This window comes from Peromyscus eremicus, chromosome 2 (assembly GCF_949786415.1).
Source record: "Peromyscus eremicus chromosome 2, PerEre_H2_v1, whole genome shotgun sequence".
Lineage (NCBI taxonomy): Eukaryota > Metazoa > Chordata > Mammalia > Rodentia > Cricetidae > Peromyscus > Peromyscus eremicus.
The window spans coordinates 64,175,192-64,193,426 of NC_081417.1; the positions used below are offsets into that span (position 1 = coordinate 64,175,192).

Sequence of the window (18,235 nt, forward strand, 5' to 3'; positions counted from 1 at the left end):
AGTAAGGGAATGACTTTCTGAGGATTTCCTTCTCATGTGGTAACCAGATTTTATTTTATTTTATTTTATTTAAGTGTGAGTGTATGCAGGTACCCTAGGAGGCCAGAACAGGATTTAAGATCCCTTACATCTGGAGTTACAAGCATTTGTGTGCTGTCTTAAGTGGGTGTTAGGATCCAAACTCCACTGTTCATAGTAAGAACAGGAAGTGCTCTTAACCACTGAGAATGTTGAGTAACGTCTGCAGCAAGCCAGGTGTTTTTAGGGGAGAAGCACAGTCGGAACTAACAAATGACACTCACTTTGACATGAGAATTAGCTAATGTATCAGTATCTCCTCAGGACTTCCTAAGATCGATCTTTCTCACCCAGAAAACCTACAGGGCAGTAACTTAGCAGAGAAAATCTCTGGTTGTCCCTTAGAGAAAATACAGTGAAGGCCTTGCTCTAAAGGTAGAGGAAAGACTATGTAATTACCATTAACAACGTTATAATGCTTTTTACTTTTCAATAAACCCCGGGGACTACAGAGTGTACCATATGACTCGTTAGAGGGAGTAATATAACTAACTAACTAGAGAGTATAGTATATGACCAGTTAGTTAGAGGGAGTGATATGACTAGTTAGAGGGTATAGTATATGACTAGTTAATTAGAGGGTAAAACATATGACTAGCATGGGTAGAGCTCTAGGTTCAGTTGCCCAAAAGCTTTAAAAAAAAAACAAACCACTAAGCACAGTTGGCTCCAATTTTAACTTTATTGTTTTATTTTTAAAACATGGGTTTAATCTACTGCATTTGTAATTACTAAGTTTAAATTTAATAATATTAATTCCCAAAACCTCCAAGGGAATATGGAGAATACAGAAAATAAAAACTTACTATTAGTGGCAGTAGTTAAGTGTATTATTTAGAGACTTATTTTTGGATAGGGACGATCCCTGGCTGGTCTGAAACTTACTATGTATACCAGGCTGTTCTCCAACTCAGAGATCTGTCTGTTTTTACCTCCCACACTGGGATTAAAATGCATGTGGGACCATGCCCAACCTTAAGTCAGTTCTTTTCCTTTCTTCTTTTCCTTCCTTCCTTTGGGTTTGTTTGTTTTTTGAGACAAGGTCTCTCTACGTAGCCGTGGCTGTCCCAGAACAATATGTAGACCAGACAGATCTTGAACTTGCAGAAATCCATCTCCATCGGCCTCAGGAGTGCTGAAACTAAAGGTGCTTGCTACTAAGCCTGGCTTTAAATTTCTTAAGTATCAGTCACCTACCGATAACACTGAACTTCTGTGCACAGATAATTCTCTAACTAAAATAGTAGTCAATATGCCATTCAATTCACAGACAACTAGGCCTCCTAACAAAGTTATGTGTTAAATACTTACAAAATGTATTTATAGAAATGCATGTAGCTACTTAAAGGTAATATGATAAAGAAAACACAACACAGAGAGAATCAGATGAGTCCTTTGATCCACCAATCACTGGATGAACTGTGCACCTTGGTGAACTTTTTAACACCTATTTCCTTACCTAGAACAAGATACCTATTTTATTCTGAGTTGAAAACATGGACAATAAACACATACAGAGAATCCAGCACAAATTCTAAAAGGAATACCAGACTGAAGTGGCCTGGATCACCTTCAGGTACTGACAGAAGTAACACATGACAAACTTAATGTATCCCTTTAACACCAGTTCCAGGTCATTTCTAGAGAAAACAAAAAATGAGTGGTTTCTATTGAAAACATTTCGTCTTGGTCATCAACTATGTCAATACTTTGGGCAGGCTTTCTACACACACACACACACACACACACACACACACACACATACACACCTACCTACTATTCAAAAGTGATTCTGTAGATGTGGCTTGTTCTGTAGTAACAGTAATACTGATTTCCATTATTAAAACATGCTTCTCTAGGAATATGGAGTCAAAGTTCAGAAGCCAGTGATTTGTATGAGCAGATCCAAGTAATCTTGTTAATCCAACCATGATTTTAATATATGTGGACTGGTTTTCACTTTATATTAAAATCTTAACATCCTTTTTTTTTTTTTTTTTAAATCTACAGGTACGAAGAGGTACAGAAAGCAAATACCTATGTACCCTCTCAGGAATATGTATCACTATAACATTCTGGGCATTAAATAACTAAGTAGTGATGGCTTAAAACACATGCTTTCATTTTTTCCTTCTGTATACACCTTACATATTTTAGTACTTTCTATTTTCTTACAGAAACTGAATGCTTAGGACAAATGATTAAGACAAAAAAGTTTTTTTAAACAGAATATTCAGTGGTCAAAACAGTAACTCAAGAGAAGACACTTTTCAGAAGCGCTGGCTGGAAGGTATACTGAAGAAGTCAGTCCTCTAAGAAGAGTATTTATTCCCACAGACAACAGAAAATCAGAGGCTACTGAGGAGTCTGTTTAAGCCTTCCTAGAAACAAGCTAGAATGGTGACTGTCAGCCCTGTGTAGGGAAAGGGTAAACATATAAGAACCTGGAAGAAGAAAGCTTTGAAGTGAGCATCCTCTTGAACGGTAGTGTTCTGATCACTTGGGAGAAGAGGGAACAGGCTCGGAAGTCTCACCCTTTCACAAATCACCTTGTTAGGATGGCCAGGCAGAGGTGCTGAATTGGCCCCGGGAGATATCTGGGAAAAAGAGGGAGAAGAAAAGGATAGTTCATGGCTAGCCATACCAATATGGACAATCAAGCCTATGAAGGACAGTCTGGGTTTTGTGGTATTTGACAATTCTGTCAGCAGAGAGATTGGGGGGAAGTAACTTTAAACATCAAAACATACAGGAGGCAGAGACCGCCTCTAGCAATGGAGCTTCCCACACAAAAAGGCTTGAGATAAAAATAGCACAGTTCAGGAACTTAGGTCTTATTCCTCAAAACTCTACTGATGAGCTCTTTCGTTGGTGTTAACTCTAAAACCCTAACCGTCAGGTTTCATGGTGAGAAGACCTGAGGTAAAATCACCTACGTATAGTGATGAATGTCTACCTAGACTCTCTCTCTCATTTTTTCTCAATGTATTTTTACAACTTTTAGTTGACCTTACAAGTGACCATGGTGAAAAAGATAAGATTTGACAATATTTATGGTAAAATTTCCATACTCTCAGCTGTAAGACCGTACAACATATAACATATAGTAATCTTAGGTCTGGGGATGGCATCTCCACTCTATTAAACTTTAGCTATGTTCATTCAGTACTAGGGAGACTGAGGCAAGAATATCCCAAGTTCTAAGTCAGCCTGGGCTAGAAATCAAGATCCTGTTCTCAAGATTAAAAATTTAAAAAAGAAAAAAATCCTCAAACAGCAAGGAAAGGACAAACAACAAAAACAAGGGGACCAAAGACAAACGCCTACGCCTGAAAGTACACAAGCGCCGCTTAAAGATGCTAGACTGTGGGTTATATATCCTTAAGCTTGTGTGAGACTTAACCTGCAGCATTTGAGAACCATGAACATCACTCTTCCACTATGTTGTGACAGTGAAATTCTCCTTGGGGACTCCAAGTTTAAGGACGTGCTTGTCCTCACACAAAAACCATGTGCTCAACACTGTCTGGCTTCTACAGTTACTGCCTCATTCCTTCCCTCAGTGTTAAGATTTAAGGGTCTCCTTGGTGACAGGCACTAAACAAAAAGAAAGGCATCGTTTCCTACCTTCAAGAAGTATATGCTATAAAAGGAGGAGGAAAGGGGGAAAAGACAGACAAACAAGTAAATCATCATATAGTAAGTATTTGACAGCAGTAGACACTGAGTGCTATGCTCTGGTAACTGGCAGAGAGCATGTAGTAAGGAAACAGACAACTTTCAGTATGGCGGACAGTAAAGAGGAGGCTAGATAGGAAAGCAGAGACATTATGACATTGAATGTCATAAAATGTGCTGTGGTCATCTCTAGCCTATCTTTAATTTTGTTGTTGGTGTGTTATAAACCTGATAGATAATCGTATCTAGTGATAAGAACAAAAATACTGCTAAAGGCCCCACTACTCCAGAAATTACAGGAGTACTTGTTAGTTTACTACACAAAATGTTCTGGATATAACTATACTTTATCTCTGTATTGCAAACACAGTATGCTAATGTTCTTTACCTTTGTGAGTATGTACTGCTGAATAAAGGAGTATTTTCTGTCTTCTAAGAGCTAAGAGACAGAAAGACAGACGCACACACACGCGCACATTAACAGAACTAAGCTATAAAGATTAAAGAAAAAATCCTAATGAGTTTATTTTAATTAAAAAGGAAAGGCCAGCAAGACGGCTAAGTGGGTAAAGGCCCTTGCCACCAAGCCTGATGACCTGAGTTAGATCCCTGGAACCCACATGGTGGTGGGGAAGAGAATCTACTCCTAGAAGTTTGTCTTCTGACCTCCACATGTGTCATGGTTTGAATGTTCGCCACCCCACTACCACCAACAGATAAATGCGAAAAAGGGCATGACAAAACAGATGCAAGTAGCCAACTACAACATGACATTTAAATGCTATAAAGCAAACGAACACTGGAACATAACTTGTCTGAAAATAAAAGGTAGATTTGATTCCCAGCACAGCACAAGTAGCTTATGCCTGTAGTCAAAGCACTCTAGAGGCTGAGATAGGGCTGCTAACAAATTCCAGACTAGTCTTACAAAGCAAGTCCCTTTCTCAAAACAACAAAACAAATCCAAAGCAGATGAGGTGTATTTGCCACTCTTGATCATCATTAAATAAGGAACTTCCCACACTCCCAAATGAGCTCTACCCGCCATTCTCTTAGGATTCTTATTCTCACAGTAAGTAAATTCTGCATGTTTTGTCTGTGGGTGTCTGTGCACCATGAAATGCCAGGTACCCCTGGAGGCCAGAAGAGGGTGTTGGATCCCCTGAACTGGAATTACAGACAGTTGTGAGCTGCCATGTGGGTACTAGGGATTGAGCGCAAGTCCTCTGCCAGAGCTGCCAGGGCTCTTAATTAGTCACTTACCATCAACAACCATGCCCAAACAGTCTTTATTCTTCCTTCTTTGATCCTTTAGAGATTTTAAGATTTCCATCATCAGGGGCTGGAGAGATGGCTCAGAGGTTAAGAGCACCGGCTGCTCTTCCAGAGGTCCTGAGTTCAATTCCCAGCACCCACCATGGCAGCTCACAATTGTCTATAACTCCAGTTCCAGGGGATCTCTAACACCCTCACACAGACATACATGCAAGCAAAACACCAATGCATATAAAAAATAAAAAGGAACCATCAAAAAAAGAATTTAAAGAGATTTCCATCATAAGTAAAACATACCCCCCCCCAAAAAAAACAACAAACCTATGGCACCCTTGGCTCCTGTTGTCATAAGATAGTAATTTTCAAGTATATCTTTTCCTATTCACAATAGTTTCCTTCTGTCAGAAACTTCATTTATCTCTGAACAGAGGACAAACAATATTGTGGAAGAGTTATATTCAAGTCCTATAGTCTATGATAAAACCACTGCTGGGCTTGATCAAAACCAGAAAAAGCCCTCACAGTAAGTTCATAGAAACATTTTATTTATGTGTAATGCATAGTAAGGAAATTTCCTATATAAGATGTCACTGTAAATTCTCACCACTCTAATCCTCCCCATTCCACTTGATAGAGCAGAACATGGGGGGGGGGGTGCTTTTCAAAGCAATCAACATTCCAACAGTGGATTTTAAATTCATCAGGAGGGAGGCCATCATAAGAGAGCCTGACTTAATCAGAGAAAGTTCTAAAAACAGAACTGAGCCGCTCTTGAGAAGCTCTCCTATCAGCCTTTCAAACCAAGCTGCAGAACTCTGAGAAGATGAGAGAAGGGTGGGCGTCATGGAGCTGGGAACTGAGGACAGCAGGCCCTGGCACTGGAGCAGTTACCAGATGACAATGAGTAAATGGGGAATACCACATTCTATCAACCAATGATTTCAAACTAAAGAATGTCAGCTCCTGCCAGCTAAGACAAGGTGCAGAAGACCCAGTAGCTAACTCATACCAGGACATCTCATACAAGGTTTTTGGTTGGAACCAAGCAGTGGTGGCACACACCTTTAATCCCAGTGCTCAGGAGGCAGAGCCAGGCGGAACTCTGAGTTCGAGGCCAGCCTGGGCTACAGAGTGAGTTCCAGGAAAGGCTCCAAAGCTACACAGAAGCCCTGTCTCAAAAAACAAACAAAACTCTCATGGGTTTTGGTTGGTTGATTTTTTTCAAAGCAAGGTCTCACTATGTAGCTCTGGCTGTCCTAGAACTCATAAGTAGACCATGCTAGCCTTGAATTCAGAGACCTGTCTCTGCCTCCCAAAATCTGGGATTAAAGTCCTGCAACATCATGACTGGCCTTGATACAAGTTAATTTTAAGGTAACAGGTTTTGTAACTCAGATTCCAGGTAATCTGATATACACAACAGAGAACCAACATAGTACATCTGAGTGTACACAACTAAGATGAAATGCAAAGAACTCAAACCTTCATTATGAGAGAATAAACTAAGACACTGTTATAGGATTAGCATATTCCGTGGCAGGGCACTTGCCTTGCATGCACAGGACCTTACATTTGATTCCTCAGAGCCCCCTCTCCACTCCAAGGATATTTTTATTTAAACAATATAGCAATTAAATAAAATCTCAGACTGACAGTAGCTAACTTTATGCCAGGAAATGAAACTGGGCCCTGTGCTGACTAGTTTTTGTCAACCTGACCCAAGCTTGAGTCTCATCTAGGAGACGGAAGCTCAACAGGGAAAATGTACCATAAAACTGACCAATAGGCTGGGCATGGTGGTATATACTTTTAATACAGCAGAAAGATCCGTGTTCAAGACCAGCATGCCTAGTGAGCTCTAGGCTAGTGAGAGCTATCTCAAATAAATAAAACAAATATATACATTTTAAAGGCCTGAGTAAGGCATCATTTTGATTAATAACTGATGTGGAAGGGCCTGGCTCACTATAAACAAGCAGTCCCACCCCTGGCCAGGTGGCCCTGGATTGCATTAGTAAGCAGTGTTTCCCATGTCCTCTACTTCAGTTCCTGCCTTAACTTCCCTTCATGATGGACCGACCATAAGCTATATATAAATGAAATAGGCTGTTTTCCCCCGAAGTTCTTTTGGTAATGGTGTTTAATCGAAGCAACAGAAAGCAAACTACAACAGGCTCTCTGATCTTTATACACTGTACAGCAGGTTTAACTGAGCTGATTAAAGCCATGCACCTCAGAAAGACCAAACAGATCCTTAAACCTAGACTATTAATTCACTAATCTATCTTGTAGTTTAACTTGAAAAAGAACATTGTGATGGTACTCTGGGAGGCAAAGGTAGGCAGATCTCTGAGTTCAAGGCCAGCCTAGTTTACAAAGTGAGTTCCAGGATAGCCAGGGCTACACAGAGAAACCCTGTCTTGGGAAAAATAAAAATAAAAATCATCAATAAATCAATATAAAAAATTAACTTGTTACCTTGTAAAAACTGTTTTAGGCACAATTTCACTGATTTTTCCTTGGTTAACCCTAAGGTTGTACCATAGTCCTAAACTGATACAATTCTGTCAGTCTGTAGCCTACCTGAACATTACCGATATTTGGTAACTGCAGCCTATGTTCAGGGTACAGCTTGTATCTGCCACAGAACCACAAGGAAGAGGGGAGTAAATCCGCAACCTCAGAACTTCTTGTTTTTTTTTAATGTTTGTTTACATGTAACTACATGACTAATTCATTGAGTATAACTAGGAAGTAAGACGAATATACCTACATATACCTACTAAGCATCAATGCACTAGCAGTTTATGATTCTTTGTTTAATGGGGCCCTTCTCTGTTTGGGTAGTTATAACATCAATAATCAACAATTTAATCCTTGTCTTGGAGATTAACACAGTTATAAGATATTGTGCTAAAATAATAGGATTTAAGGAGACACTGTTCCTTCTAAGATTGCTTCTAACAGTAGCTTTCTACTATATTCAGTTAGTTTTATTTTGTCTTTCATAAAAAATGAATGAAGCAGAGACTCAGCAGTCTTCTAGGCCCACTTTTTTTTTCCTTTTTAAATACAGGGATGGCCTTAAACTCACAATCATCCTGCCTCAGACTCCCAAATATTTGAATTAAGGATGTAAACCACAACATCCAAGATAGTACTAAATAATGTGGTTTTTACAAATTAGGCTGCTCAAAACTCGAGTTCAGTCCCTAGGATCTACATGTGCATTCTGGTACAGGTGAGACATACATATAAAATAAATGTAATTTTTTTAAAAACTCACAACATTTTTGTATTAGTATTTTCTTTCCTTCATCACTTTTTATTCCTCGGTGGATTTTATTTTCTGAAATCCTTTCAATTAATCTTTTTTAATCATAATAATTGATGTATATCAGTTGTATAAATAAACAAATGTAATAAAAAGCCCAAACCAAATGCTGAAACTAACATATGTGCTTTGAAGGGGGGTGGGGTGTGGGGGTGGGGACAAAATTATGGAAACTTGAAATGTTACATCACAATTGTAATATGGTGGAACATAACTGTAACTGCAGAACTCTGGAAGACCAGAAGTGTCAACAACCTTGGCTACACAGTAAATGAGGCCGGTCTGGTCTGTAGGAGACCTTGTCTCAACAAAAAAGTCAAACTAAAACAAGACAAAAACTATGGGTCAATATGTGGAACATCATCACTTTGAGATAAATTTTAGTTTAGAAAACACATATACTGTGTTCAGCACTGTGTCATTATTGCCTAGAAGTGTGTATCACAGAATAATATATTCTACTGAGAGAATAATCTCCCACACTAATCAAATCAGCTTTTCTGAATTATGTCCCAAGTTTATCATGACTCTGTTTAGAATCAACAGGCTAATGAAAACTTGGGGTGCTAGGGAAACGGCTCAGTGAGTAATCTGCTTGGCTCATAACCATAAGAACTTGAGTTCCAATTTCCAGAACCCACATAAAGCCTGACAGAATAGGGGGCATCTGTAATCACAGTGCTCCTGTGGAGAAATGAGCAACAGAGACAGGAGAATCCATGAAACTCACCAGCCAGTTAGCCTGCTGTATACACCAGTATGTAAATGACCGTCTTAAGATGGAAGTTAAGGATGAATAACTAAGGTTGTGCTCTGACCTCTGCACCTGTTTATGTGGGCCATTTTTTGAAAAGCCACCGGCACTAATTGGGGTAAAAACTAGTACTAAATCTATTTCAGGGAGGGTGATCACTGTTTAGCACTGGAATTCACGTGTTAAGTAAAACTTATTCCCATTCTTGAATTAAGACAAACTAAGTGGATGTGTGTCTCTGGGGAAGCATTCAAAACTAAGGTTGGTGAAAACAACCGAAGACTGCTCCCTTTCCTTCCCCAGTCTAGGGTTCCAAAAAGAGAAGTGAGACACATACCACTAAGTATCACGGCCAGACCAGCTGGGAGAAATGAGACTGTGCATATCACCCCTGTCCTTCACCTGTTTATATTTATCTTTAATTTACTATACAGAATTCACTCATTTATTTTCTTTTGAGAATGTCATAATAGGTATTTAGTATCTACTGATAGATGGAATAGAACCAGAACTATACGGTACAAATGAACACTTAATGCTTGTGTTCCCTGCAGAGAAAATGAAAGCAAGCTATGAATGAAGTAAAGTAGAAGTTAAAACTATATTCATATAAGCCGGGCGGTGGTGGCGTACGCCTTTAATCCCAGCACTCGAGAGGCAGAGCCAGGCGGATCTCTGTGAGTTCGAGGCCAGCCTGGACTACCAAGTGAGTCCCAGGAAAGGCGCAAAGCTACACAGAGAAACCCTGTCTCGAAAAACCAAAAAAAAAAAAAAAACAAAAAAACAAAAAAACAAACAAAAAAAAAAACAAAAAAAAAAAAAACAAAAAAACTATATTCATATATGCACTTAATTGGAAAACAAGCAAAAAAATTCTGTAAGGAGCCCTAGACACCATGCAATAATTAATCAACTACCTTTTATTGGGAACTACCTTCCCAATAAAAGATTACAAAACAGTGCTTCCACACCAAACTAAAGACAGCACAAAATATGGAACAGGTGAACAAACAATGGTCTTTCTACATTGCTCAACTACCTAACCATTTTCAAGATTTTTATTTAAAGATTTCTCACTCACATTCCCTATTTAACCTAAGTAAAAATATTCGCACAGACAACCTGACAATGTTAACACAAGTTATTAAAAAGCCCTTCCCAATGCGAAGGGCAAAGGGAGAGACAATAGATCTATACTGTCCATGAGGATGCTTGCAAACTCCCTTAAGCATTCTTTGTTTCAATCTTCTCTAGTAAAAAAAAGTCTTTGTACCTACCCAGATTTACATTTTGCCAACTTAGTTTAGAACAAGGCCCGGAGGAAAGGCTTAGCAGGTAAAGATGCTCGCTGTCAAGCCCAGACCTATCAACTTCCAGAACCCGTGAGGCAGAAGCACAGAACAAACAAGGCTAAGTTGTCCACATACATTTATTATTTTTAATATATTTAAAAATTAAGATGGGCACAACTACTTTTCAGACACCAGTGGTGGAAAAATTAAGAGTATTTAACTACAATTCTTTCATAACCTACAGAGGATATGAAGCCCAAAAGACCTGTTGGGGGCAGAACCTATTAGTAGCCTCTAATCTCTCCAGTTCTTGTAGGAGTAATTCATAACGAAAATGACAGGAATCAACTCTAAAGTAGATGCCTAAATGAATAGGCTTAGGATGGGCAGGTTTTCAAAACGAAAAACACATTATACTAGTACATTTATAAACCAGAAGGTACTTTATAACAAGCAGACAATTCAGTGATAGAATTATGACTCAAAATTGTCGTCTTTTAAGTGTTCTACATTTCTGTACCAAATCTGACGTTTTGATCTTTTCTTTTCTTCATAAGCTGGATTTCTCCACTAGACAGTGTTTCAGAAAATGAACAAAATTTTACTTTATTTCGACTATGATTCAAATGTGATTGAAATTCTTAAGTCTAGTTACAAAGCTGTCTGCTAGCTAAAGAAACTGGCAAGTAAATGTTACTACAATATTATCTGCGAAAACAGGCAGTACGGCAGGCTTAAGAATTCTAAGAAAGTATTGTGTGTGAGCGCCGAAATACATTTTAATGTCCACAGCTTAATCGCAATTCATACGACGCTAGCAATAACTATATTTAAGTATTCAACTCTAAGTATGGTAGAATTAGCGTGTTCAATAGCACACACCAATTCTGCAACACAAAAGCGCTGTCCACGCCGGATCATACACAGGAATATAACTTAGCTCTCTTTGGCCTGCTTTCAATAGCCCGAAACACTCCCGTTTCAAAAACCAACCTCTCTCATTCTTCAGCCCTGAAAGGAAAAACTTCCATCCACTGAGAACAAAAACCGAGCCCGTACAGAAACCCGCGGAGGAGGCAGAAGGCCGCGAGAGAGGACCCCTCCGACCGGGTTCTGCGTTCTCCCAGGTGACATCATTTCACCTGCGTCTCGGCCAGGCAGGGGCGAGCCGGCTCCCCGCCGCGGCGGGAACAAAGAGCGCCGGGCTGCCGGGAAACGTCCGCCAAGCGCGGCCCGCCGGCTCCCAACCTCCCGCGGCCAGTACCGCCCTCGTGCGGGAGCCAACGGCTGCCGGGCCAGTACCTGCGAGGGGAGGCTCCGCCCTGCGGGGCTGCTCCCGCCGCTCCGGGCCGGGCCGCCGCCTCCTATTGTGACCACTCGCCCCGCCGGCGGCCAGCTCGCCAGGGCCGCCGTCCCCGGGCCTCCTCGCCCCCGGAACCTCGGTTCCGACTGAGGCGCTGTCACGGCGCTTCCTTCCTCCTGGCACCATCACACGGGCTTCGTCAGGAAACCACGGCTCCACGCCCAGCCCTGAAGGAGTCGGCTAGCGCCTCCGAGGCCCCATCCTTTCCGCCCAGCGTCCCAACCGCCCCGGCCTCCGGAGGCCCGCCCGCCAGCCGCACGAGGGGCCCCGCCCCGCCCACTGCACCCCGCCTCGGCGCTCGCGGACCGGCACCGGCCGCGCCGGCGCAGTAGACTGCGCTGCGCGCGCAGGCGATACCCCAGGCGCTAGGTCTCCGGCCGCGGAGCTCTAGGGCCTCCGGCTCTGGATCCCGGACGCCTGCCCCTCCCTCATCCTCACAAACCTAGCCAGCCAAGAGCAGGACCGCCAGAGAGCTCCGCCTCTTCCCCCGCGCCGAGCCCCCTTTGTTTCCACCCGCGGGGGCGGGGCTGCGCGCGTCCAGGCCGCTCGGGCCAGTTCCGGCAACAGAGCCCGTGCGCAGCGCCCCTGCGCAGCCCCGCCCAGCTCTCTCGCCAGGCCGGCGCGAGCAGCGAAGGTGGGGAGGTGGGGCAGCGCCTTCCAGCGCGGGCTGTACCTAACACAGAGGCGGCTTCCGCTCCAGCCAGCAACTCCAAAACTCAGCAGAGGAGCAGTAAACCTCACAATATAATGTGTAGTTACATGACCGAAGAAGTAGGAATTTTTATTGATGTAGACACAGGGTCTCACAACAGAACAAGCAGGCTTGTATCTAACTTGTCCGACCCTTCAGGACCAGTCTGACGGATTCTTTGACTTTGCTGATAGAAAATAGGCTCGAAAGCCGAAGCCGCCTAGCTCACGATTGAATTCCAGACCCAACAGAGAAGACAAAGCCTATAATGTCACAATAAATACAAGGAAAAAGATTGCTGAATGCCATTGGAATTATGGAAGCGGTGGGCGTTTTAAGCAGATAGAAATTAGAAGAGTCTTTAAAGGTTGATGTTTAAAAAGGGAAATGAAACTGTAAAGGAACAGTAAGCAGAAAACCCAGACTCAACAAGGCACTGGGGAAGCTGAAAAAGGACTTCGGAGAGGTTGAGGTCCGCCTGGTCTACTGTATTGGAATGCGGTCTAAAACTCTAGGGTGGGGGTAAGGTGGGGAAGAGGACCGAGGAGAGAAAGCAATAAAGCCTAGACACTACTTCTGTAGACTGCTTAAACCTTTCTCTTTCCTTCTGAATCTCAGTGGCCTCGGGTAATAGAAACAGAACTAAAATGTTTCAGGATCTTTGGGGACCTTATACACTCTTTGATTAATAACACCGTATAGTAATTGTGTAGTCACCAGTATCAGACTCAGCACCAGTGCTCCACTGTGACCAAGGCGCACAATTTCAGGTGCCTAGCAACTGCTGAATCAAAGTTCTAGCCCAAAGCAGCTGGAATGAGATAGCAGGTCCTGTGCAGCATCCCCTTACCGCAGTTCTACACTCCCTTGGGGAGCCAATTATTCACACCCCACCCTAGCCCAAGTCCTCTGCCAGTTTTGTAGAACAACCAGTTTGGAGCCACTGAAAGTTGTAAGTCCCAAACAAGCCTTTGGATGCATACAGTGGATGCATTTTCTCTAAATGCCTCCCCCCTCCCCCTCCCCTACCCCTCCCCCTCTCCCTCCTCCTCCTCCCTCTCCCTTCTCCCCCTTTCTTTGAGACAGGGTCTCACTATGTAGCTTTGGCTGTCCTAGAACTCACTCTTAGACCAGACTGGCCTCAAACTCAGAGATATGCCTGCCTCTGCGGGGATTAAAGGTGATTAGGCATGTGCTACTACACAAAGCTTCTAAATGTTTTTTTAACCCCCAAACCTGATACTCACAGAAACACTGTAAGTGGTATGCTTTTCATGAGGGACACCTGACAACTTTAATATGATGGGGCTGAAATTATATCTGAGTAGTTGTTCAACAGTAGTCCAGCTAAAGCTTTGCTTGCTTTTTTCCACAACAGCAGAAAGCCCTGTTGGCAAGAGCCGCTTTAAAAACAAACTTTCTATAAGGGAATTTTCTACAACTGCACAGCCCAGAAGGTATCAGCTAGCTCCATGTGGCACAGCACTTGGAATGTATGTAATTAGTACATACTAGCAAACGAACACCATTTTAAAGTTGCACATGCAGCATCTGAAGGCAAAGCTGTCGCTGTGGTGAGAGCTTTTTGAGAATTCTTGACTCCAAGGCTCCCCTTTACAACTGGTTTTCACGACAGGTGGAAATTGTGAATGGCTACAAAACTTCTTGAAGTATACAAGACATTTAAGTTCCTTTCTAAAAAATGTAACAAATCACTGCCTATCAAACAAGAAGACACTGAAATGCCTTCAAATGTGTCTGGTAGTTATTTAGAGATCAGCCCAGGTGCCCTACATTCTAATGCAAAGGAGTAACAGCAGTCTTTAAAAACCTTGCTAGGCATCCACCATCATACAGAAACCATAAAAGATTTTAGATTCGACGGCCAAGTGAGAAAATTCACACCACTCCGATTCTGATTCTAGCCTCATTTTCTCAAGGATTTGACTAACAATTCTTCTCTCTCTCTCTCTCTCTCTCTCTCTCTCTCTCTCTCTCTCCCTCTCTCTCTCTCTCTCTCTCTCTCTCTCTCTCTCTCTCTCTCTCTCTCTCTCTCTCCACATTCCTAACACACTAACACACTTTTAGTTTTCTTTAAGTTTTTAGCTAACGGTTTGGTGTTCATCTGTTGTTACATTATTTAAAAACTCTTCCAGGCTGTAAGTGTAGCTCAGTGATAGAGCATGTGTCTAGCATGCTGAAAGCCTTGAGTTGCATCCCCAACACACAAACACACACACACACACACACACACACACACACACACACACACCTGTGTATCTACTTCTTCCTTTGCACTTAGATCACTAAGGAATTTTCTAAGAGATGTTTTTCCTTTTCATGTTTAGACGTACATATGACCTAGAATTTGATTTGATCAAGCGGTAATCAAGTTGGCTTTTTCTGGCCAGATGTGGTGGCTTATGCCTCTGATCCCCAAGAGGTTAAGGCAGAAGATTATGAATCCCAGTCCAGTCTGCACTGTGTAAAAAGACACTGTCTCAAAAAGAAAACAGTTCTTCTCACTCTCATGGATTGTGTCCACTGTTGAAGGAGGTCATCTTTTCTTGCTTTCAAAAGTACTTTGTCTTTTGAACTTCAATAAAAACATTAATAATTCTAAAAAAAGAAGGACAGAAGGAAAGAAAAAGTAGGATTGGGGGGGGGGGGGCGCGTTGTGTAGCTCTGTAGACCAGGCTGGCCTGGAACGCAAAGAGATCCACCTGCCTGTCTCCCAAGTGACGGGATTTTAACTAGGACTCCATTGAATCTAGAGATGAATGAAGAGGAGTGATAGTTTGATAATGTTGACTCTTCCAGCACCTGAGCAAGATGAGGCCTTCTATTGGCTGAGCTCAAATTGTTTCCAATGATGCTTCACAATATTCTGTAATTATCTTACATTTCAGTTTTGGGTTTATTCCAATTATTACCTCTAATTCAGCTATTAATTAAATAATATCAACCCTTGAGGCTTTTTAAAATATATAGTCCTGTTTAAGTTCTGGATATACAGCCAAAAATAATAAAACTGCTCATTTTTTTCTTAACAACATATATCTATCTTAGTGTCTTACTGCACTAGCTGGTAAGTACCCTCCAATGCAGAGGGAAACTGCCATGGTATGACCTGGGTTTTGCTATGTAAATCTCTTCTAGACAACTGTCAGCATTGGAGAATGGAGTTTTTAGGGTTTGGTTTGGTTTGCTTTGGTTTTGGTAGATTCTGTTAATAACTTAAGGAATCTCTTCTATTTCTAATTTGCAGAAAATACATGTAAATTGTTTAATTTTTGTCAAAATTTTCTTTGTACATCATGATTTTTTGTTGTTAGGGTACAAACTACATTGGTTGAATTTTGACTATTAGACCAACTTTATATTGCTAATAAATCCATTTGGGTCTTATTATATTGTCCTTTTAATACTGATGGATTTGATATGCTTATATTCTTTAGGACACTTACTTTGTGTCCTTGTGCATAGGTATAATTTTCCATTTTTAATGTCCATAGCAGATTTTATTACAAATATTTTTGTTAGTCTTAGGAAATGTCACAGCCAGTCTCTGTCTCTCTCTCTCTCTCTCTCTCTCTCTCTCTCTCTCTCTCTCTCTCTCTCTCTCTCTCTCCTGTGCTCTAGAAATGAATGAAGGACTGGAGGACGGAGTGTGTTATACCTTCTCTGAACATTTGGAAAACTCATTGACTACCAACCTGTACCTGGAATTAAAAAGGTTTTAGGTGCTTAGTCTTTTTTTTTTTTCTAACTAAGAGGAAAACAACTATAATATTAGGATGGGTACACACACACACACACACACACACACACACACACACACACACACAGAGCTCACAGTCTGCTTTTGGAAAACTACAACCAAATTGCAAATTTGGAAAACATTATAAATATATTTTTTTCTTTCTTTTTTGGGGGGGAAGTTTGGTTTTTCCAGACAGGGTTTCTCTGTGTACCTTTGCGACTTTCCTGGAACTCACTCTGTAGCCCAGGCTGGCCTCGAACTCACAGAGATCCGCCTGGCTCTGCCTTCTGAGTGCTGGGATTAAAGGTGTGCACCACCACAGCCCAGCTAAATATATTTTTCAGCACATTAAATAAACAATAATTACAAGCTTAGAGAAGTGCTACTTTATGCTGTTAGATGGTAAATAAAAGTTGTTTTTCAGATTAATTTGCTTTATCATATACTAAGGATTATCAAGAGAATGGTTATCTGAAGGACTGTTCTATGAAAAAGAAGGTTATGAGGCTAAAGGCTGTATTTCTTATTTGTTAAAAATAGTTCAATAATAAAAGAATGCAATATTTAATAAATGCCTATTTCTTCATTGAACTGTCAGCTCTTCGAAGGCAGTTCATACTTCTACTTGTCTGTCACAGATGCCCATGTTGGAGGCATGCTGGATGGCAAAAAAGGTTCAAAATGGAAAAGAAGGTCATTTCCTATTTAAGACATTAGAAACATGATTAAGAAATGCGCATGAAGAATCACTTGTCTCGGCCTTGGCAGCCATCTGCCAGTAATGCTGGGGCATCAATGTAAACAAGGACAAGATTCTTGCCAAAAGAATGGATGTGCAGACTCAGTACATCAAGCACTCTAAGAACTGAGACAGCTTCTGCAACCAGGTGAAAGAAACAATCAGGAGAAAGGGGAAGCCGAGGAGAAGGGCACCTGGGGCCAGCGGAAGCACGGCCTGCCCCACCCGGAGAAGCACGCTTTGTGAGGACTGACAGAAAGGAGCCTGAGCTGCTGGAGCCCATTCCATATGAATTCATGACCTACTGGATAAAGAGAAACAAAGGACCTGGACTGGAAAGTGTTTTTCTTAAGTTGAAATGTGGTGTCTCTTCGCTGAAAGAAAATGTTGAAGCAAATTTTAATTGTACTAGCTCACTATGTCTTTCTTATTCAAATTTTACCAAATTGTCCTGCTAAATGATACAGCTTAGTGTGCAGAAAATATACTCTTGATTAGGGAAGGAAAAGAGAAAAAGAGAGAGAAAGAAGGAAGAAAGGGAGGGAGGGAGGGAGGGAGAGAGACAGACAGAGAGAAAAGGAGGGAGGGAAGGAAGGAAGGAAGGAAGGTCGGAAGGAAGAGAGAGAGAAAGAGAGACAGAGAGAGAGAGAGAGAGAGAGAGAGAGAGAGAGAGAGAGAGAGAGAGGGGGGGGGGGGAGGATGAATCACTTGTCTAGCCAGGCATGGTGCCACACATCTTTAATCCCAGCACTTAGGAGGCAAAGACTGGTGGATCTCTATGAAATGGAGGTGAACCTCATCTATACAGTGAGTTCCAGGCCAGCCAGGGTGACATATTGAGAGCCTGTCTCAAAATCAAACAACAGAATCATTTGTCCTGATATTGAAAAACCATTCATAATACCGAGGGCAAGGCCTTCCTGCTGGAAGCCTCTGAATTCTAATGGTTAATACTGTCAGGAGTTGAGCTGTTCTCCTCACATCCACTGTCAGATATCCTGATGGAAACCCCAATCCAACAAGCCCAGCCTCTAGTCTGAGTTAGTGGCCTTTTGTTTGTGTTCTAATGTCGTATTAATCATCCTACCTCACAGTTATGTATTTATCTGATTCTTCTGCCCCAAGACTGTATACTTCCTAAAGTCAACACTGAGCCTTAATGGAATCTGGCAGAGATCACAAGAACTACCTGCCACATGTAGTTAATAGTTCAATTGATAAGTAATTATCTCACTAAAGTGGTCATTCCATTTTTCTCAATAGGCAAG

At 41.6% G+C, this 18,235-nt stretch overlaps 1 protein-coding gene across 13 annotated transcripts in view; it reads right to left on the bottom strand.

Moving 5' to 3' along the window:
- Positions 1-18,235, bottom strand: part of Rnf38 (ring finger protein 38) — a 119,847-nt gene that overhangs the window by 25,331 nt on the left and 76,281 nt on the right. Inside the window, exons 1-2 of one of the 13 annotated variants that reach the window (XM_059254249.1) lie at positions 12,217-12,311; positions 2,628-2,675 (exon numbers count right to left, since the gene is read on the bottom strand). The exons of 1 other annotated variant lie outside the window; for it this stretch is intronic. Coding sequence is in view for 5 of the 12 variants with exons in the window: in XM_059254244.1 (XP_059110227.1) it covers positions 2,523-2,675; positions 11,405-11,413 (162 nt within the window). In the remaining 7 variants the exon portion in view is untranslated. Of the gene's footprint in view, positions 1-2,522; positions 2,676-11,404; positions 11,538-11,713; positions 11,895-12,216; positions 12,348-18,235 lie in introns of those variants that run through there. 11 more of the 13 variants (XM_059254251.1, XM_059254254.1, XM_059254253.1 and 8 more) reach the window with 11 other exon arrangements.